The sequence below is a fragment of the Rosa chinensis genome, chromosome 1 (genome assembly GCF_002994745.2).
Source record: "Rosa chinensis cultivar Old Blush chromosome 1, RchiOBHm-V2, whole genome shotgun sequence".
Taxonomy (NCBI): Eukaryota; Viridiplantae; Streptophyta; class Magnoliopsida; order Rosales; family Rosaceae; genus Rosa; species Rosa chinensis.
Window position 1 is genome coordinate 3,768,319 of NC_037088.1, and position 22,851 is coordinate 3,791,169.

Genomic DNA, 22,851 nt, shown 5'->3' on the forward strand with positions numbered 1-22,851 from the left:
AAACTACAATAATTGAGCTAAGCAACAACAATTGAACCGAGTATTGTAATAAACCTAATACTGCCTAATTAATAGTGGCCACGTGCAAACCATGCTAACGGGCAACTAAATTCAATCAAAGCTAGTCAAAGTTGACTCGTAACAGGGCGGAGGAGAAGGCAGCCAATGAGGTGCGCCGCTGGTCTGGAATGTACCCTCTCTCTCCTTCGAATTGGATGGAATCAATTTGGGCTTCATATAAGTGGTGGCGTTTTGGAATCAATCTGGGTTCTCTACACGGTGGGGTTTTCTGGGTTTGCATGAAGATGGAAAATAATAAAAATTGAAAATTTTATGGGGTTTTGCATTAAAATATTTCTAGTTTGAGTGAAGACAGTAATGAACAAAGGGGAATTTCTCAGTGTTAATGAGCTGAACAAACAAATTTTGAACCAAGCATCTCTTTCCTCCCTCTTAATTTTGTGAAGAAAGGAGAGATGGGTGCCGAGATGAGATTTGGATCCCAACGCTAGACCCATAGAGTGAAGGGGAAAAAAAAATAGACTGAAATCACCTATATACCCTTCTGGCCTTCAATATATATATATATATATATATATATATATATCAGTTGGTTAACGGAGCTAACGGCTCCAGATACCAAAATTCGGTCAGGTCAGAACTTGAAGTACTTTTTTGATAATTTTGAAACTTGAGGTGCAAAAATTTAAAATAACGAAAAAATAGGGTAATGTACAAGTCATTTTCTCGATGATGATGGTGTGTCAACCACACTAGATGGGCCCAATAGAGAGGAATGATTATTTTTATATTTGCAGCATAATGCGAAATTTCCATGTCTGACCTAGCAGCAAGGGGTAAATTAGATGTCCATTTTTTATAACTACCAGACAGAAACACTAGAATATTATTTTATCCTCCAACCAACCGATTGTTACATATTAAACGACGAAGCCAAATGATTATACGAAAATGACGAAAAGGCCACGTCTTTTCCGTTGATCTGAACGAAAAGGCCACGTCAACGATTATACATTAAACAAAAAGGAATGTGTTATATAGCCACGTATTGCTTTTACCCGGTATATGTAATCTGTCTTCCCCGTCTTTCAGAAGAAGAGAATATCTGTCCGTCTGCATAATGTCATTCCCTGGCTCGACGTTCCACCCGGGTACGAGCCCTTAATTTTCCTTCTTCTTCTTCTTTTTTTTTGTTTAAATACAGCTTCATAGAGATAACGTTTTACTTATATTTAACGGGTTTTCAAGTTTTTTTTTTTTTTTTTGTGCTTCTTTTAAAACGAAAGGAGTAATGTACGTGAATTGCTCAGTTTTATTAGAACGAAATTGTTCACTAATTGAAAATTTAAAACGGACGCAACCAACGTAATTAAGTACGTATTTTTAGTTACTTTAGGACAAAAAGGTGTAGCATGAATATAAATACATGAATGTGTATGTATCGGGAGGGAGGAGCAGTTTAAACACGCTTATAAATATACGTACATATACTACATTGGTATTTACCATTGCGTGAAAGGTTGTGTTCCATATGCATCAATAATATGGATATGAATTAACGATACGATTAAGAACCATTTATATGTGGTACTGTGGTTATATATGTGTGTGTGTGTGCAGGATCAACGCCTGGAACACAAGAAATCAATACGGCTGACACTCCATCTGCAGAACATCGGAGAAGTGCCAACTTTAACCCTGACGACTATATTATCCCATGGGTTGGTTTGCCTTCCTTTGACCGCGAACCCCGTAAGTATAATTTTATTATCAAAAATATCTCATCTTTTTAATTTGTACGGTTTTCTGAGCCGACGAGCGCCGGAAATTCTATCATATCTGTGCTGCTGTGAATTGTGATTATCTGATTCTCAAACTCTTTTTAGTTCTTGAATCAGTTCGAAAACACAGATCTTATGGTGGAGGAAATTAGAAGTGATCGGCTTCATTTAATTTTAATAGAAATCTTACATTCAGTTCTTATAATTATTTCATGTATACAGACTCGGATGAAATGAAACAATCATGCAATCGTCTGTATAAAGCTGCTGTAAAAGGTGACTGGATAATGGCAAAACAAATCATAAACGAAGATGAGACCAACAGCATATTAGGTCTGAATATTACATATGGAAAGTACACCACACTTCATGTTGCAGCCGGAGCGCCACATGTTCACTTTGTGAATCAATTGCTGGAAATGATGGCCACGCGGCCAGAATACCGAAAATATCTCTTGCGACTAAAAGATGGAAGAGGTAATACTGCCTTCTGTTTAGCTGCGGCTGCTGGATCTATAGAAATTATTAAAACTATGATGGCACATGATCCAAGCCTGCAAGGAAGATTGGGTGGGGAAGGAAAGACGCCACTCTACATGGCTACTTTGTTTGGACATGAGCAAATGGCCTCGTACCTGTATGGGCTGTATGTTGAACCGGTACCTCGAGGAGAAGATCTGCTTGGGGTATTTTTCAGTTGCATAAATACTGGTCTCTATGGTAAGTTTAACCTCTCTCTCTCTCTCTCTCTCTCTCTCTCTGAGAAACAAACGGGCGACAGTCATAGGCCGCTCAAACATTCATTCACCAATTGACCACTTTTGCGTCATTATTTACCATATATTACAAATGACACTTTTTCAGGAGAATTTATTTACCATATATTACAAATGACACTTTCTTGAGAGAATTTTGAACTCGACGTTCATATTTATATTCCAGTTCTAACTGTTGAGGGTATTAATCATATCAAGTCAACATCTTTTGAACCAATTCAAATGGTTCAATGGATGCATTAATTGGGTACCACTACGGGAACGATCAAGATGTGGAACCCTCACATCCTGCGTTCAAACGCTGTGGAGGTTTTTTGGTGTTATTTACTGCATTATAAACGTGGTCAGGAGAGGGGCTAAGTGCAATGCCCTTTGGCTATCCAGACCTCTAGCGGATTACAATCTAAAAGGAGGGTGTCAAAAAAAACAAAGTCAACAACTTATATATTAAGTCAAAGGTGGTTTTTTTTTTTTTCAGAAACTGTCAACTCAAATTAAAGTAGGAGGAAAACTCCTTTGAGACCTCTCCTATTTACTAAACCTCAAATTAACTTTTCTGAATACTTTAAAAGCTAAGTATACCTTCTTAATTTTTCCAAAACACCTCTTGAAATTTTTTGAATACTTAAAAAGCTAAACATAACTCCTTAATTTTAAGAAAACACCCCTTGAACGATGAAATTTATTTCTTCAACAATTTGTTATTTTTTTATTTATATCAATTCAACCATGAAGAATTTTGTAAGGGAGTTGCCTACATTTTTTTTGTACTTCCATCCAATGGCAGAACCAGAATTTGATTATTGGATAGATCGAACAAATAAACAATTATAGAGATTTTTTGTTAATCCAAACCATAGTGTTTTGTTTTTTTTTTTTTTTTTGCAATATGGGTGGTTGTAAAAAAGACTTTGCTTCTCAAATAAATAATATATAATAGATTAATTAAATCTAATTAAAAGAAATTGACCTCGGATCTTAATTAATAAGTACTACACCAATATATTCAATGAATTTAGTTTAAGGAAATTCCAAATTGTTTTGAATTTACTTTTGTATTAAATGAGGGGGCCATGTATAAAAATTAATTATTTTTGCTTAATTGTTTAACTTATATTAATAGGAGAGGTAAGAAGAGTATTTATTTTTTTAACGACAAGATTATTTTACCCTTGACATTTTTCTCACATGAGTGCCACATGGCTGCCACATGGCTGCCACGTAGGCATTTTTAACAGAATAATTGATGAAAGTACTAAATGGGGTAACGGATGGATAGTACATGTACCACTAGACTTTTTAAAAATTTGTAAGTATCAAAAAGTGCATTTTGTGATAGTTTGGGTATCATATGATAATTGATATTGTTCCATAATACCCAATTAAGTTTTTTTTTTTTTTTTGTTAAATTGTTTTTCCCTCTCCTCCTTTGTTACATGGGAAGGAAAAAGTCATCGGAGACTTCACCGGAAACCTCACTGGAGGTCTTCAAAGAGGTCGTCGGAGACCTCCAGTAAGTTTCACTATGAAAATATAAATTTTATTTTTACTGCCTCCAATAAATTTTTATTGGAATTTTTATTGCCCTCTAATAAAAGTTTTATTGAGGGTCAACAATCACTAACTTGTGTTTTCCTCTTCATTGAAATGATTCTTTGTTTTATTAAGGGTCAATAAAACAAAGTTTATTTGGGGTCAATAATTATTGTCTCTCAATAAAAAATTTGTTGCCCCTCAATAAAAGTTTTATTGAGAATCAATAACCACTAGCTTGTGTTTTTCTCTTCATTTAAATGATTCTTTATTCTATTGGGTGTCAATAAAATGTTCTATTGGGGATTAATAATGAGTAAAAACTTGTAGATACTCATTATTGAGGGTCAATAAAAGGTTTTATTGGGAGTCAATAATGAGTACAGAGTTGTAGACATTGATTATTGAGTAAGCAAAATAGCCAAATTACCCCCTGACTTTTCCCATGGCTGCCTATTTACCCCCTGACATTTCAATTTTGATTAACTACACCTTCACTTTTCTAATTGTTGCCAATTTACACCCTACTGTTATTTTTTAGACTTTCCATCCAATTTTCCGTTAACTTGGTTAGCACACGAGGGGCTTTTTCGTCTTTTCAACTATCACCCAAAAAAAAAAAAAAACCAACACTTCGTGAAAGAAATAAATAAAAAATACAAAATTGTTCTTCGTTAAAAGAAGGAAAAAAAAAAACTTGCCCTTTGTCACTTTTCCTTGTCCATCTCTTCTTATTCTACTCCCCCTTTATTTCAAGATTGGTTATTAGCTTGCAACTGATCACTTAACTAATATTTCCTAGTCACATGATCATATCAATGAGGGAGAAACCATCTTTGATCATTGAGGTTTCTGGATTTCTTTTTCTTTAAAGGTCGGACTGGTCATTCATATTTCAAACATTCATAAGAGAAATTGGTATTCCATGATTCTAGTTGGAGGTTTGAATTGTGCAAAAGATTTAGGGGCCATTGACCAAAATAAAATATTTATATGTATGGAATATGAAACTTAAAATTACAACAAGCATGTGAAGGTCATCTTGATTGATTCAAGTTGGAATTGTGTTATATTGATCTTAATAAAAAGGAAAATAGAGGAAGAGGGCATGTTGAGAAGAAGATAACTGAGAGATAGACAGAGAAAAAGAGGAATGAGGCAAAAAAAAGAAAAAACAGTTGCGGAAGACAAATAGCAGTATTTTTTTTTTAAAAAAAGTAATTTTGTATTTTTTCTTGATTTATTAATATATGAGGGTTATATTAGAAGATTAGAGGCAAAAAATTTATAGTTGGCCGGTGTACTAAGATTTTTGTTGGGTACAAATAGCAAGACCCTTTTCTTAATTTGGTGACAATTACAAAGATGAAAAGCCCCTTCACGTGCTAGCCAAGTTATTTAGATGGAAAGTCTACAATTTAGCTATAGGGTGTAAATCGGCAATATTAGAAAAGTGGGAGTGTAGATAATCAAAATTGAAATGTCAGGGGGTAAATCAGCAGTCATAGAAAAAGTCAGGGGTAATTTAGCTATTTTACCTGAGTAAAAGGTTTTATGAGGTTAACTTAAAAACAACACTGCTATAATTCACTTATGAAGTTCTAATCTTAGTGTCACCGGGTAATATAACCAATTCTTATCAAAAACTTGAGCACAGTGAAGTCCACAATAACTCTATGCTGTGAAAAATTACTACCTCATTTGGCTACACCGTACTACAGCATTCTTGCATAGTAGAATTGACAAGATTCATCCTACGTACTGCTTGTGCTTTCTCATTCTGAAGATGCAAGATCATGGCCATTTGGGCCATTGCCTCCTCAGGTGCAAATGCACTACTTCCATCAAACCGACTCTAAATATCCAAATATACTATCATTCAAAAATTTGAAAATCATCGTGTCAGTTAACGTCCAAAATTTTAGGATTTGGTTTAAACCAAAACGTTTCTACAATTACTTAACATGTGAAATAAATGGGATTGCAACCTTTGTTGCAATCCTTTTCTTCCAACGTGAATTAAATCCAAAGCGGCTTAAAATGGAAAAGCCACTAAAAACCAGGTTGGTGCCCAACAACACCGTCAGATGAACACACAGTAATCCATTGTAATCCAAAGCCCCCAATTCCAATCCCTCACGTTGGTCATGCGCGTCAATGGCCAACCACGTCAACGGTCAACGGGTACCTTTGCTGTCCCTCCCTGTCTTTCTCATGTAGAAAGGCCAACTTGAACTGCACCTCCATTCCCATAACCAAATTTTGAACAAACCCCATTGCTTAATCACTTGCTCTCCTTGTAAAATCAAATCCAGACACTTTATCATCTTTCACTAATACACTGAACTTCTTTTTTTTTTTTTTGAAGACATACACTGAACTTTCTTATGAAACCATAATTTTGGATCAGTAAATAAAGAAGTATTCCCTAAATATGCATGTCAAAATTTTCATTCTGTGAACATGTGCAGGTCTAGCCGCTGAAGTGTTGAGACAACATCCCAGTTTTGCTTTAAAACGCGATGCTGAACACTCAAAGACAGCTTTACATTTGCTGGCTGAAAAGCCTTCAGCGTTCACCTGTAGACCTTCTTCAGAAATATGTATGAGGCTCGAACGACGTGAGTGTCACTTCTCAGTTCTCTATATCAATTATCAACAATATCATTGCTCAAAATGATCCGCAAGATAGACAGATAACAAACTGAAAACAAGTACAAAAAGTTGAGTATCAAGTTTGCATTATTTCATTAATTGAATCTTTAACAAAACGGTAAATTAGTTTGATTTAGTTTAAGTATGGCTCATATATTTAAATTGTTCAGTTCGTATTTTAGAATTGACCAAGCTGAGTTGAGCTCAATATTAAGCTTATGTACATCTCGTAAGACTCGTGAACAACTCGTATATCTTTCAAAATCAATTTAAATATGTTGATGTCGGAAGTGTTTGCTATAATTTAGTTGATAATATTGAATATTTAAAAGAACACTTAAAATTAAAACATTTAAGTAAATTTAGGTTGTTCTAACTAAATAAAATATATTTAGTTATAACTAAATATAACTAAATAAAATATATTGGCCTTTCAAATTTAGGTTGTTATATTTTTAAGGATTAAATTTTGTTTAGTCCCTGTACTCTGCTCCAAAATCGTTTCAGTCCCTAACATTTCAATTTAATCTATAAAGTCCCTGACCTCACAATTTTCATCCAATTAGTCCATTCCGTTAGGGTTCCGTCAAAATCTGCAGTTAAGTTGCTGACGAGGCCATCCATTTCACGCCACCTCAGTTATTTGCATGCCACATCATTGAGAAATTGTCAAATATACCGTCTTGTAGTTTCCTCCCTTCTTCTTCTTCACAACCAAAATCTGAAGCATAAGAGAATCACCACCATAACCACCACCGAGCTCTCTCTCCAAGCCCAACCACTACCAGGAACCTCAATTCTCTTCTCCTTTCCTCCTCTGCTCACCAAAACCCAGATCCAACAGTGTTATCCCTTCTTTTGTGTTCTAAATTCTCAAATCAGTCACACATCTTCAACACCACCACATCCAATCTAACCCTGCAAGCAGCATAATCAAATTTTTGATCAAAATCCAAAATCCACTGTCACTACCACCATAACCACCATCGAGCTATCCACCACCAAAACCACCCTATCACCACCCCAAACTTCAAAAACTCCAATTAAGCACCAAAATCAAACATCACCCCCACCAAAATTCAAGAGTTCATCTTCATTGAGTGCCCATACCCATACCAGATTGAATACCGTACCAGACCAGTCGCCGAGTTACAGACCCGACGCTTAAAGACCACCACGACGTCTTCTCCTCCCGTCATTCCTTGATCCAGACCACCGGCACTCTGACCACCAACTTTTGACCCAGATTCCACCGGCGGCCTCCGTATCATTCTATCACTCAGGAACCAGACTTACGTGCCAGTACGCATGACCCAGATTTGATCTGGACACCCAGATTACCCAATCTGCTCCGCCAGTCAATCAACCTTTCATCGACATTTTCTCCGTCGGTCTTCATCTTTTCACTAATTTCACCAGGCCATGACTCACCTTCCATGTCTTGCTCTTTTGTCCTTCAAATCAGAATTTTACCATCTGAGCATATACCATCTAGAATGAAGGTCACCATCTGGACTCTGCACCATCAACAAACAAGGAGCACAATTCCATAACAGAGCTAGAGACAGCAAGAATAGAGGAAGTGAAGAGGCTCGAACCATCTCTTGGTTCCTTCACTGGGTTCTTCTCAATTTTGGGCCCATGGAGTGGCTTTGCTTCGTATTCCGAAACAGCGGTTTCTTCTTCAGTTTTGAGGTCGGATTTGATGAGAGGAAGAAGAAGATCTAGGTGATGAGGCCGGTGTTTGGGTAAAGGAACAAGAGGAAGAAGAGATTGCAGCAAGAACCAAAAAGAGAAGAATTGAAAAAATTAAAAGGGGAGGCTAGGGTTATTCTCGACATTTTAACATTCACAACGCTTACGTGGCGCTGAGTTGGCGCTAACTTTAATGCCACGTCAGCCTACTAACGGAGTAATTAGACGGAGTACTGTACCGATCAGACGGAAATTGTGACATGAGGGACTTTTCAGATTAAATGAGAATGTCAGGGACTGAAACGATTTTGGAGGCAGAGTACAGGGACTAAACAAAATTTAATCCTATTTTTAAAAAAAATAAATTTCTTTCTCTCTATGTTAGGGTTAGATTTCGCAAGCACATATAACAATTTTTGCTTTTGATATATCTATAGCGCTTGCCGCATCTTAGGGCTTGTTATCAGTAACCAAGATGGTGACGAAGTTTAGTCCCCTACTTTGTGGTGACGCAAAACACTTCTTTATGGGGGTATTGTCATGGTTTAGTAGGATTTGTTGATGGCTTCGTTGTGAGAGGTGTTATCCTGCCAGCGTCGACTGGAGCCTTGTGCTTCACAACAGTTGTTGGTTGTTATGCACGCTTACTAGGTGTTCTTTGGGTTAAGTCCGATAACGCTTTCTGATTCTGACCCCTGCACCCGCCGATGTCAATCCTTAATTACCCTAGATAGAAATATTGACTACGGGCTCATGTTGGCATCAATATTTTATCCTGAAAGGATCATATGATTTTAAGCTCAAGTTACCAGCGACAATCCTAAAGTGCCTTTGGATAAGTTGTGGATCAGATAAATCTACCTGAGTTCGTGTTTAGAACACTGGTGAATTTTGTTTAAAATTGTGGGACTGGAGTATTCCACTTTTGAATACCGGTCCTAGACAAAGCAATGGTTCGAGTTTGTGGTAAGGATATTATTACTACTAGCGTTAGGAACCTGAGTTCAACAATTTTAATTAAAAGATTCAAGGTGCTGCTCTTACTGTCTATATCAAACTTAATTACTAATAACGACCAAAATTAATTAGGTAATGTATTTTTGTAGTACCTCGAAAGGGAGCTTTAATAAGGGGTTTTGGTTTTTCCTTTCCTTTTAACTTTTAGCATGGCTCTGATTGAGTTGGTAGCTTTGGTAGACTTCAATACGGGGTTTTGGTTTTTCCTTCCCGGTGGTGGTGGCTGCTGGCTTTATCATGATGTTGATTATTGTTGTTGGTGGTTCTAACTTTTAACTTCTAAGGATGTTGAGATTAGCATGGCTCTGATTGAGTTGGTAGCTTTGGTAGACCTCGTTGGTTGCTAGGGCTTGCAGTGACTAGTTAGCTGCTAGGGTTTGTTATTGGTGTGGGATACTAGGTTTGGGGCTTCACCGGGCGGGTGTTATTTGGGCCGTAGCCCGTGGGGTGTAATGTCCTGTTCTGCGATAGTTTCATAAGTTTGTAGAAGATTTTGTGGGCAATTTACAAGGGTTGGATCCCATTTACAAGGGCCCCCCTGAATTTTTTATATATGGTTTTTTTTTTTAAATAACTGACAACTCTTTATTAATTAGGGGAGTACTCCTTTTTAGGGGTGTGCAAAACATGGTACAACCGGCCAAACCAGTCAAAACCGACCGATAAATATGGTTTAGTTAAGGTTTTTTAATTTTAAAAATTGAAAATTGGTTCAATACCGAACCAAACCATTTATGAACTGGGTTGGTTTGGTTTCTTTTGTACTTAAACCGCGGAACCCGAACCGAACGGTATGTTTGAAACATAAGAGAGAAAGTTTTTTTTTAATATATATACACACATAATAAATATATATTCATTTGTCTGGTTTGTTCTAAGTAAGTTTTAAACCTCTAGTTATAACTTTATTCTCAAATGATATACTATCATATTGAATTCAAGACTCAAAGGCCTAAAACCTTAGTATATAATCGATACAATTTTTTTGATCCTTTCATATCACATCTCTGATCTCTCAATCTCTCATTCTTTGACCTTTAATACTATCATATTAAGCTAGTATTGATGGCTAAATCGTTAAATAAGTGAATCACTTTGAATCTTATTTAGGTTTTAGTTTTGGACTATATGTTTTGGATTTTAATTGTTGAATTTTAAATTTAGATAATTTAACACAATTTCAATTCTTGAGGTTGAATTTTTACTATGAATGTTTTCATAAATAGCATGTTGATATTATATAGGTGAAAACCGCCTAACCGACCAAACCAAACCATCCTTTAGTTGGATTGGATTGGGTCGGATTGAGCTTTTTTTTTTTTTTTTTTTTTTTTATGACCGGTTTTCCAAAATGCCTAAACCGCTCACTTTGGCATCGAGATGGTTTGGAGTAAAAACCGATCCAACCCAATCCATGTGCAGCCCTACTCCTTTTCTATTACATCCATAATAAAATGGGGGGAACAATTAGGGCTGTCAATGGGTCGTGTCGGGTCAAGATATTTGTCGTGTCGCACGAGACAAACCCAAACCCAACCCATTTAATAATCGTGTCAAAAATTTAAACTCAAACCCAACCTATTTATTAAACGGGTTACCCGTTTCCAACCCGTTTAACCCATTTAATAAATAGGTCGTGTAGTGTTAGACAAAATGACCCATTTAAAAGTAAACAATACGACCAATTTAACTAAAAAAATGCATAAATTGATAAAATTTGCTAAAAACTCCACAAGACGAAGAATATAAATAATTATATATAATTCATAAATAATTAAATCCAATAATTATAAAAGCAAAATATATCAAATTGTTTAATCCTATGATCAAATACTCCCAACGTCCAAAATTTCAAGAAGAAGTACATCATAATTAGGTTATCCGTGTTCACTTCGTGTTGGCGGGTTGACCCATGGCCGACTCACTTTTTAATCGTGCGGGTTTCGAGTCCTATTAACGGGTCATATCAGAATTGACAGCCCTAGGAACAATCCCCTAGCTAGCATCTAGAGAGAAAAAACGAGCATGATTAGCCAATTTATAAGCCACATAATTGGCTTGACGATAAGCATGAGTAAAATAAGAACCTGGAATCTGTTGTAGATCACAGATAATATCATCATACACATGACCCAAAGGAGAAGTATGGGTGATGATGCTCTGATTTTAAATATGTTATTTATGTGTAGGTATTTCAAAAATTAAAATTTCACGGAAATGAAAAGAAAATTTTGGGAAACTCCTGACATTAATGATATAGCATATGAATTTCGTCTCAGTACTTCAAGATTACGGAAATTTCGTTGAAAATTTTGAAGAAATTTCAATCCTTGGTTGCAAGGAATTCAGGTTGCTCAGAAGTTTAACCAGTTTTTTTTTTTTTTGCTAAAATGTATAAGTCTTTAGGGCTATTATTTACCTTTGTGTGTTAGTATTGGTAGGTTTGCTCATCTAAGGGACAATTTTAAGGGGATTGTGAAAGACAAATATGCATCTCAACCACATGTATTAAATATAAAAGCAGAAATTATAACAACTTAAAACTGTGCATTTATTTTCAATCGTGAGATTTACTTGTCTTTCACAGTCTCTTAAAAACTGTTCATTGAGTGAGCATGCCTTCTATTACTAGATGAGTACATGTAGTTTCTTCAGTAGTGACTCCTTATCATACTTTTATTAGGTGGGTCATTATTTATAATTTTGTTTTACAAAATCCTAGTTTCTCACTAAAACAATAAAAAATAATAATAAGTGAGCGCTCACTTAATGTTAACTAGTCTTCAACCGCATGCAGAGCATGTGTAAGAAAATTTTTCTATTGTAATTTTCCTTAAAAATTATTTAAGAAAAAAAAATAGAAAGTTATCTACAGATAATGGATATTTATCTTTAGAGAAAACGGATTTACTGGGTGATTTCCTTCGGTAGTTTTTCCACGTACTTATCTGTTTACCCATTTTTTTTCTTTTCTTATTTTTTGTTTTTGTTGTAATTTGACTATATTATCCCTATATATATTATGAGTACTCAAGTTTATTAATGTTTCAGATTATTTTATCCAGTTTTAACTAACAAAACCTCTCTCTCCAAAAAACTGTGCTAGCTATAAATTATTGGGTTTGTATTTTTGCAACAAATTTATCTTAAGAATATTTTATAATAGGTGGCTGTCCAGCCCATGCATTAGTCAAGGCTCTTTGGCGCAGCGTAACAACAAACGAGGAATTCGCAGAACTAGTAAAAACTCCTACGCACCTATTGTTTGACGCATTAAAATCAGGAAATTCAGAATTTGTAACGACGCTTGTTCATTACTATCCTGCTTTGTTATGGGAAAAGGATAGCGAAAATCATACCATAATACATGCCGCAGTTTCACTTCGCCAAGCGAATGTCTGCAAGTTAATACACGAGATAGGCCTGATCAAGAACGTCATCCTTGCCCTCAAAGATGACCGAAAAAATACTATGCTCCATTTAGCTGCAAGATTAGCTCCCAAAAGCCAATTAAATAAATGGTCTGGAGCAGCTTTGCGAATGCAGCACGAATTAAAATGGTTCGAGGTATCTATTCCTTCTCTCCTTCTCAATTTGTTATTTTATTCTAACACAAATTTCTGCAAGTTTTTCTATTTTCGTTCCTAAAGCAGCCAAAAAGTTAAATTCAAAACGCCTTCAAATAATTCTTTCTAGTTTAAGTAGCTTTAAGTTTTGGAGAATGAAATTCACACTTTGCAATCAACACTCTTTCTTTTCTTTTTTGGTTGAAATTCTTATAAAAATAAATAAAATTGAAGTTACTAAAAAATGATATATGGAGTGTGAATTTTAAAATGAAAAATGTGAATTTCATGAGTAGTTATCAAATATTTTTTTTCTTTTCATTACTTTATCAATATTTCATTATTTACTAGATATCCTTCAAATATTAAAAATTATTTCTTCATGCATTTTCATCTTACTTTGTTGACAAGGTGAGCTCTCCTAATAATGGTATAGATTAATCATGCAATGAAATTATAGAATGCAACCGAAAAGAACTGTCTTGAATTTAGTACATAAGTATATGTAGGGAGCATATAGAAAACCCTACCGGAGCATTTTCTTTTTCAAAATATTGTTTTATTTAAAAAAAAAAAACAATCACTTTTTTTGCTTCATGATCTTCAATTAATTATGAGCCTAGTTATAGGTGGTGTTCTGGTGTGGTATAAGAAGGAAGAAGGAGGCTATGGGTGGAGAGAGAGGTGAGAGAGGAGTGGAGAGAGAACAGACGAGGTGAAAAGAGGCTGTCCGAGAAAGAAGTAAAAGAGAAAAATAAGAAGAAAAAAATAATTTGGGGGTGTGTGTTAATGAATGAGCGATTTTGTGAGTAAAATTAATCTTAGAATAATTGTACTGTAAAACTGTAGCCAAACATTAGGAGAACAATAAAAACCAGATATTTTGGTCAACTTTATTATCATGCGTTACAATTTCTTTTTTTCTTTTTTTCTTTTTTCTTTTACAGAGTTTAGGAATAAGTAAAATTTGTTTATATAATACTGCGATCAAAATCTACTTGCAATGCAGGACGTGAAAAGGATTTTGCCGCCTTCATACATAGACATGAAAAACTCAGACGACCAAACAGCTCAAGAAGTATTCTCTTCTGCACATGCAGAGTTATTAAAAGAGGCAGAAAAATGGATGAATGACGCAGCAAAATCATGTATGGTCGTGTCAAGTCTTCTTGTCAGTGCTTTGTTTACGACGGGAATTACTGTGGCGCTGGGAGGGAATAACAGTAGTGATCATCATTTGAAAAGGGTCTCGTATCAATTTTTCATCATATCAGATGCGGTTGCACTCTTCATGGGCTTGATTGCAACATTAATGTTCTTTTACATTCTCACCTCACGTTACGCGGAAAAAGATTTTCTAGAAGACCTACCCTCAAAGTTGCTCAAGGGACTCATATTTCTCTTCATTTCCATCATAGCCCTGATGACGACATTCAGCACGGTGTTCTTCATTGCTTATGGTGTCAAGAACGCACTCCCTTATCTTGTACTCCTCTCTGCAGGCGTGGCATTGGTCGTCTTTTTTAAGCTGCTGCTTCCATTTGGTCAGGAGATACGTGCTTCCACCACTTCCAAGTCTTTATTTGAACCAAGCCACAATTAAGCAATGAACCACTACTTTTACATGTTTGCTTGAATAAATTGCCATTCTGTAATATAGTTGATACACCAAAGGGTCCAATCAGATCAGCCAGCAACATGCATATGCTTTTTTAAGTTTTATCTCTGTTTTTTTTTCCTACCAAAGAAAAATACTTTGTATTCTTTTGCCAAACACGAAAACACATTGCGACTCATAGACAAAAATACAATGTAGACAAAACATGAAGATTTCTGGTCACCTGTCATAGTTGAAGTAATCTAGTTAAACTAAACTACACCTTAAGAACTCTACATAACCAAAGCTAAAAAAGCATCAGAAGCATTTCCGGTGAACAACAGAAGGTCCATTTTCATCATAGTCTGCTTTGGTAACATGCTGATTTTGTGGAAACACAACTTTCGCAAGTATGGCACCTCCCACCCATGCTGAATAATTTGTCAAATTCTCTGGCATGTATTCTGGAGGCTGTATTTAACCAACACCAAGGAAACATAGTATCAGATAGAGATATATTAATCCTATGGAAGGTGACTTTATTAAAAAGAAACTAAGCCAAGGAATTAGTAGCTCAAACTTTGTTTAGCTGGACGTCAAATGCAATTTCATTTTACAAATCCAGTTGCATATTCCGGTGGAGCACGGGCAATATTAACATCCACTAAATAAATCAAGAACATTACGATTCTAGTAAATTCATAATAATCGATTGATATCACATATAACTGTATTTCTGTATTCAGTAAAAGACTTGAACTCGTCAAAAAACAGTTCCAAACCAATGAACAATTAATTCTTCTTAAACAGAAGTTTGACCATAATTGTGACTGCAAGAGTGCAAACTTCGGTACTAATGATGGGGAACAACAAACTCCAAACTGCCTACATGGCAATCATGAAGAAATTATGATACAATGATTTGTCAGTGATCCGTAACCTGTTGGTTAGCTGGCCTACTTAACAACGTGGAAGTCACGGGTTCAAATCTCGCTGGCATCAGGGAGGGGTCGGGTGGGGATAAAGAAAATGATACAATGATTTAGCATAATCACTTATTAATAGGCAGAAGATCAGAAATTGCCAAAAAAAAAAAAAAAACAGCATAGCTTACTATCAAACTTACTACGGATATGCACTTTTCAGACAGCGTCAGATCACTTGTCTTGTAAGCAAATAGGTGAGATGTCAAGAAGATGACACCATGCGGAAAAGGTGAACAATGTTCAGTTTATCATTTATTAGATTTTTTTTCAGGACAAATTTGAACTTTTAAGTTTTAACCAATCCCACCTCAAGCTAAAACCTTATTGCGATTTGTCATGATTAAATAACAATTAACTGTGTTTTGCAGAATTAAGTATGGAGTGCTTTACATTGCTTGTTCAAACGGATACAATAGGGAAAATAACTTATGCTTGGAGGGTGCACAGTGTAATAAACCCACAAAATAAATTACCTTAATTAAAGCAGGGCGGACAGCAGATGAGCATAAACCAGCTTCTTTGTGGAACCTTTCTTCAAAACCTGCGGTAAGAATCCAACTACCAGTCAGCAAATAGATCAAAAATTCGTATTTCTTCTGAAACAAGAATGTCAGACTTAAATGCCAGTCATTTTTGAAAATATTTCCAGAGAATCATTCTAAAAGGTATTCTAAACCTAGTGATCCAGGAACCCATTTATTACAATCATTAGATCATAATCAAACGCAACCAAAACAATGCCTGGCACAGATAAATAACTGAACAATGGTTGCCCACAAGAGCAAGTTTTAGTCAAGGAAAACTGATACAAGGAAAGGTACTAATCACTGTATATGAATTGCAGAAATCTCAGTATATACAAGACTCACCAGTCATAGAAGCAGTGCCGCCACACAGTACAGTATTTTCCAGCAACTGGCGGTGATTATCAGACGATACTGTTGAAATACAACGAACAAGCTGCTCCACAATTCCATGAGCCTCTAAACCCAATATAGATGGTTGGAATAAAGCCTCACCAACGGTATACCTTTCTCTTCCAATAGTGATGACCTAAAATGATAACTAGTGTTACATTCAGACAAAAAAGATTATCAAAGAGCATTGAGTCTAATACTCCAATGAGCAGGAAAGAAAGAAGATCATAAAATCATGTGACATTTAAAATAAAATCATGTGACATTTAAATTTTTTGGGTATTAATTGGGAACAAAGGATGACTTTGGATGGAATGACTCCCATCTTGTGTGAGCGAAATTGATAAAAAAAAAATTGTTTAAACGTTAAAGATCACTCACCATCTTTTTGAGAATTCAACATGTAGGACTGGAGAAAGATTCCAGTGTGAGGATAATGCATAATTATGCATAAATACTCTTTCTATAAGTTAAATACATTGATCTTATACTACTTAATATGGTCTAATCAATAAAAACATCTCCTCAAAGCAACCATTATGCCTACATCTGTTTTTTTTTTTTTTCCAATTAATCTATCCACATAATGTTTGATCAAGTTAACCAGACCTGTCCATCGGGAAGAGTGTGTTGTTCCGCCTGGCATGATCTTTTAATCTTTTCATAAGCAAGTTCATCATCAGCACAACATGAATATTGCTCTTTTATTTTCTCAACATCAGACATCTTTAAAGTCACCAGAGGATTGGACTTCCCAAGCTCTTCAGCGAGTAACTTCGTCAAATCAATACCTCCAATTTCAAACCTTCTTGAGGCAATGTGCTGAACAGCCCCTTCAATTACTGGCGCAATATCTGTTAAAAATTGGCCAAATTACAAAAGAGGCACAGTTAAAAACTTAAAATGAATCGAATGTCAATAACAGGTCATGCATGTTTAACCACCCGGCAGCTTTAGTTCAGCTACTAACACATCTTCATGAGTGGTATTATCATATGGTTGCCTAATGAACTGAATTGTTGTGGTTGATGGTTGTTATACTTTGTTGTACCATACAAGATTCATAAACAGATAATATAAAACAGTTGCACATTTTTAAAATGACCAACTGCATGCTAGGGGAGATAAAACTTTGATTATGTACTATTGACTTTCGATTACACATAACTTGGCCTGTAGTAAAGAAGATATTAAAAGTTTACAGACCATTATGTATCAACCAACCAACTTAACTAATTATTTCATAAACCTAAAAGCACCAACCAAGGTTCCATCTGCAATCCATACATACCTATCTTCCCATGGCCAATATCGACAGTGCATCCCGAGATACGTCCTACAGCATAAAGTGACAATACTGCTTGCTCTGATGCATAGAAGCCCGATATATTAAACGTTTCAAACATCAGTTGAACCAACTGTTCCCTGACAGCCTGGCAAAAAAAAATTGTATTTTGATTTTTCTTGAAGTGATACTTCACATAATGAGAGAAATAAGAAATATGCAGCACCAGCAAGATATAGACATATATATAGCTTTCTTAACCTCCGCCCAACCAAAAGAACCCCCCAAAGAAAACAGAAAAAATAGATAAATACATAATAAGTTAGGGTCACTAAAATCAAACACATGCAAATCTATATACATGCACACTAAATAGAAATGACAAACACTGAAAAATGTCTGAAAGGCAACTTTACCACTATGAAGTGGCATCTGATTCAGACCATACAGAGGTGAAGCAAAAAAGTCTTTTTGAGTGGTACCATTCTAGAGCCTAGTGTTTGAGTAAAAATAATTTCTTGCCAAAATCAAATAGTCAAGGAATAAGAAACCTCAAACTACCAAAATTTTCATCATAGACCACAATATAATGAATACTAATTCCGAGATAAAGAATTAGATTAGCTGACCTTGGGAGTACAGAGTGGATCAGTAAATAATATCTGTCCTTCATTGCCCATTTCCCATCCGAGGCCAGTGTATAAAATATGATGCAACAAATCTTCCATGGCATCCCAATCTTTAATAAGACCACGCACAACTGGATCAACAATTATATCTTCAAATGATGAACTATCATTCAGTGATCCATCCTCGGCCATGCGCTTCATTTGGTTTGGAATTATCTGAAATTATAGACAAAAAAAGTTAGAACTAAAAAGAAAATGGGCCGCAGGGATATCTTCAGCTACTTCTGCTAAGTGAATGTAATTAGCATTCTGTACAATACAGCCCACAATAAGTATAAGTGGGTCTCTGACTCCACATTTGAATCAAAATAGTTTAATAATAGCAAAAACATTTGATTCAAAACAAAGGCTTAATGGAGAAGACCATAAATTTGGTCTTTTTTTTTTTTTTTTTCTTTTAAGGAATGAAAAAAGGCCGCACTTCTTAAATCTTATATGAACATTTTTAACAGCAGAATTTTAGTTTTTCAATATATCCAGGTTTTTGGAATCTCAAAACTCATTTCACAGAACAAAAACTAACCATGACTGAAGAGTTCACTGTTTCAATTTGATTTTATCAGTATCTCACACTAAGAAATGATTAATGAAAAATTGCAGGTCCATCATGCCCACATTATCTTAAATTAAACACATTAATCAGAGAGCAGATGAATACTAAGATAATTAGAAGAAGCATTTGAAAAGTTTAAGAGAAATAAACTGAAAAAAAAAAAAAACACACACACACACACATGTATATATATTTATCACATGAAGCCTTCTCTATTTAGATTAACCTTACTTTAACGTCACTTCAATAATCACATAATGAATTTCAACAATCAGAACCGTTGATCTTTTAGATTCCTCGTTGATAAAAATCTCCAGAATTTCTGCCATGTTGATAACCATTTGTTTATCCAAAATGATGGAACATACAAACAAATACAGAGAGTGGCCAAGAGAACTGAAACGGTAAAAGTGGCTAGTCAAATGGTTACATGGTTTTTTAATTGCCTGGAAGTTTGTAGAAATAACATCTTAAGAGTGACCTATAAAATGGGTGGTCTTGAATTTCAAGCTTTATATTTTAAGGGAGGGTGTCCACAAATTTTTAAAGGTTAACCTTAGAGAGAAGGCTTGTATATCTCATCATGTCACTTTTCTATCATATAGGCGTTGACACCATAAGTGGAGTTATAAAAATAATAACAATATTAATAATAATTAAAAAATAAATAAAAAGTGTCATTGGTCTGACAAAATGGAGAAGTGACTTACACAACATATAAGTAGCAATCTCGCAGTTGAAAAAAGAAAGGAAAAAAGAGATCTCTCTCATTGCTCTAGTGCTTAAACCAAGCTATGAAAAAATTGGTCCCACTTATAAAAGCATAAGCCAAGCGTTGGAGGTCATCAAGGTCCAGTGAGAATCCAACAAGTATCAACTCCAACCAGATCATACCTACAATACACCTACCTAGCTATCAGGCAAACCTAAGCATCACTGGCCTAGGTAGCATACTGACTTCAGCACGGTGACTTGAAGATTACCAACCTGACCCAAGTATAGAAATTACCAGAGCGACAGACCTCAATGGTCTTTGTAAAGAATAGAGTTATACACTCTCATGTACCATGCAATCTTAACTATATTATTTGTGGAGCACCATACGTGAACGTAGTCAAATCTAAATCGAATTCGGTGAACCAACGTAAATCCTTATGTCTCACATGTGATTCCGATTCATAATCCCTAAATTATACTAAAACCAAAACTAGGCATAAACAATGGTCCTTACACAACTGCAATGAAAATATAAGTTTGTACTCAACGAAAAGTATGTTACATAGTTTATAACAACAACAATTGTTTCTTTACAGTTTCCACAACCAAAGCGATCACGCAAATACAAAGCATGTCCAGCTCGATAAGAGTTAAATATAGAGGAAGGTAGAAGGATGGATATACGAGAAAGGGGAGATTGGTTAGCAGAAGGAAGAGGAGAGTAGAAGAGTTAACAACCAAATCGATAGTATGCATAATTCTCACACTACCGTTCCGTCCTTATATGATACCAATGTATATTGACAGTTCCCATTTGACCCAAAAAAAACACACACTGTTATTCTAATTAGAGATATACATGAAACAATGTTAAAAGTTTTAACCTTGAGCCACTAAAATAATCCCATTCAACACAACCATATTACACACCCGACTGAATAATCCTATTTATAGCTCACGCCGTAATTCTCAGTAACCAAACGGAGTTAAAAGAAAAGGCCCTATCTTTCAGACGAGACAATTTGATAAACCCAAAGCCCAGAAGAAATTGAAATTGATCTTTGAAATTGAAATTCAGAGCAAGCAAACAGAGAAGAGGAAGATGTACCATGGCAGGAGCTTGATCGGGAACGGCGGGACCAGCTTTGAGGAGCTTGGAGCCAGCATCGACCACGGCGGCCTCCATTTTGGTCACGAAACCCTAACCCTAACCCTAGTTTAGGTTTTGGCTTATGTAAATTGGAGAAGGATTGGGTTGGGTTAGCTACTTGGCCGAGACATAGAGCGGGATTTGTGTGTATTTTCAAATTCCACTCTGGTGTCTTTCTATAGATTTAGCGAGAGGAGAGAATGTGGCTTTTGTTTTTTGTTTCTCATCTGATGGCTTATAAAGAAGCGTATTTGCAAAACGCCCCCTCCTATTTGTCCATATTTTTTTTTTCAGTTTACGCCTCAGATTTCTAATTTTTTGAATTTGACACCCTAAGTGACTAAACAATTAAACTTGACGCATCATCAGTTCATCACAGTAATTCAGTAAATCCGTCGATTTAGTATTTGTTCGTGCAAATATTCATGACATGCCAAGTGCAATATAGTCATTTTAGTTCTTTAAGCGTCTAGTGTAGCTACTGTCAAATGTTCATTAATGAAACTGCTTAATATAATAGGGGGACGTATAGTCTAAACCTCAAATTACAATAAGTACTAAGAGAACATCTCAAATAATAACAGGAGTCTCTACTAAGCTTATGTGTTCGAACTTGCACCAACTAACAAGGGTTGATATCTGGGCAACACCATTTGCTCCACAACGGTGACATTCGGGAAAGATAAAGCTCATATAAAGCCATAGAACCATTAAACTTTTTTTTCCCACTATGCTTGCCGACTAGAACTATAAATGGCGACACTATATTTCATCTTGTCACTAGGAGGTTGTGTCCATTTGATAACCATTCAACTCCTCTCTAAGACAAATAAGGCACTTTCAATGCAGACATAGGCATTCAGCCCGACTTTCCCTATAATAATGTTATAGGGATTGATTGTAAGTAAAATACTTCTAAACAATAAACAAACCATTGAAAACAAATAAAATAGACCATAAACCCACCAGCAAAGGCCCAAGAACATAGAATAGGCCCACGGTCCAGGTTTCCCAATAGCCAACACTTCGTCTTTTCTTATCAGCAATGCACGCTGCCGATGAACTAAGGCCGGCATCAGTGGCCAAACCAGGCCAATAGTGATACCCTCCGCCTTCAAACAATACCAACTTCAAACATGCTCGTCAAAGAATGCCAAAATCAAAGCATGCTGGGCAACATTGGCCTGACCGCCATGGCACCCAGATTCCACCCAGATTTGAATTGCAGCCCAGATCGAGTAACACGCTCTCCGCCAAGCTTGGTGGCCCAAATTGGTGGTTGCAGACGTCTCTGCAGAATAACAGTGCTCCACTGTTGCTCCTCTCTATCTCAGCCTGGACTCTTCCTCCTACCTTCACTGCTGGACTGACTAACCAGACCTACCCATCCGATGACGAAATCACGAAGACGTGTCGTCAAACGAGACATGGAAACAAGAACTGCTCTTAAACTTTTCTTCTACTTTCCTGAAAACTCTGCGCAAATCTCAAAACCGCTTTTAGAAATATTAATTAGGGAAAATTATTGGTCCCCCTCTGAACTATTAGAGTGTCGATAGTGCAGTCCCTGTTATCTCAATTTTAACAAATTAATCCTCAGACATTCAAATCTCACACAATCTGGTCATTCCGTTAACTATCCGTCCAAATTGGTTGTTAATTGGGTAACGTGGTAACTTGGATACGCCATGTGCGCCACCTCAGACTATAAAATGTCGCGAATACCCTTAGCCTATTACGGTAGTCTTCGATCCGTTCTAAATCGTAACCCAGTTCGTAATCTCGCAAAAAAACCTAAAATTTTAAATCTTGTAATCTCTGAAGCGCTAGCCTCTGTAATCCCACACAACCCATCAGCCTGATGCCATTCAAAATCAAACCCTAAACCTTCATCTGCTATCAAAGAGTGTCGT

General features: G+C 35.9%; 2 protein-coding genes across 2 annotated transcripts; one reads left to right on the forward strand and one right to left on the reverse strand.

Annotated features, from left to right (window-relative positions):
* The first annotated feature begins 1,141 nt into the window (after positions 1 to 1,141).
* On the forward strand, positions 1,142 to 14,647 carry LOC112198637. Its single transcript, XM_040518581.1, has 6 exons — positions 1,142 to 1,172; positions 1,642 to 1,773; positions 2,025 to 2,522; positions 6,583 to 6,732; positions 12,645 to 13,045; positions 14,054 to 14,647. The coding sequence occupies exons 1-6, from the start codon at positions 1,142 to 1,144 to the stop codon at positions 14,645 to 14,647; spliced, it is 1,806 nt and encodes a 601-aa protein (XP_040374515.1).
* An 18-nt stretch (positions 14,648 to 14,665) lies between these two features.
* Positions 14,666 to 21,155, reverse strand: LOC112176911 (actin-related protein 7). The gene is made up of 7 exons (XM_024315049.2): positions 20,897 to 21,155; positions 18,459 to 18,674; positions 17,836 to 17,977; positions 17,154 to 17,398; positions 16,497 to 16,680; positions 16,101 to 16,168; positions 14,666 to 15,112 (listed from the first exon to the last, which is right to left on the reverse strand). The coding sequence occupies exons 1-7, from the start codon at positions 20,972 to 20,974 to the stop codon at positions 14,960 to 14,962; spliced, it is 1,086 nt and encodes a 361-aa protein (XP_024170817.1). The 5' UTR covers positions 20,975 to 21,155; the 3' UTR covers positions 14,666 to 14,959.
* Positions 21,156 to 22,851: the final 1,696 nt, after the last annotated feature.

Coding starts and splice junctions, on each gene's coding strand:
- LOC112198637 (XM_040518581.1), top strand. CDS start 1,142: ATGTCATTCCCTGGCTCGACGTTCCACCCGG. Junction 1,173..1,641: donor TGGCTCGACGTTCCACCCGG/GTACGAGCCCTT, acceptor GTGTGTGTGCAG/GATCAACGCCTGGAACACAA. Junction 6,733..12,644: donor ATGTATGAGGCTCGAACGAC/GTGAGTGTCACT, acceptor ATTTTATAATAG/GTGGCTGTCCAGCCCATGCA.
- LOC112176911 (XM_024315049.2), bottom strand. CDS start 20,974: ATGGAGGCCGCCGTGGTCGATGCTGGCTCCAAGCTCCTCAAAGCTGGT. Junction 17,399..17,835: donor TATTGGCCATGGGAAGATAG/GTATGTATGGAT, acceptor AATTTTTAACAG/ATATTGCGCCAGTAATTGAA. Junction 16,169..16,496: donor CGGCACTGCTTCTATGACTG/GTGAGTCTTGTA, acceptor TTCTTACCGCAG/GTTTTGAAGAAAGGTTCCAC.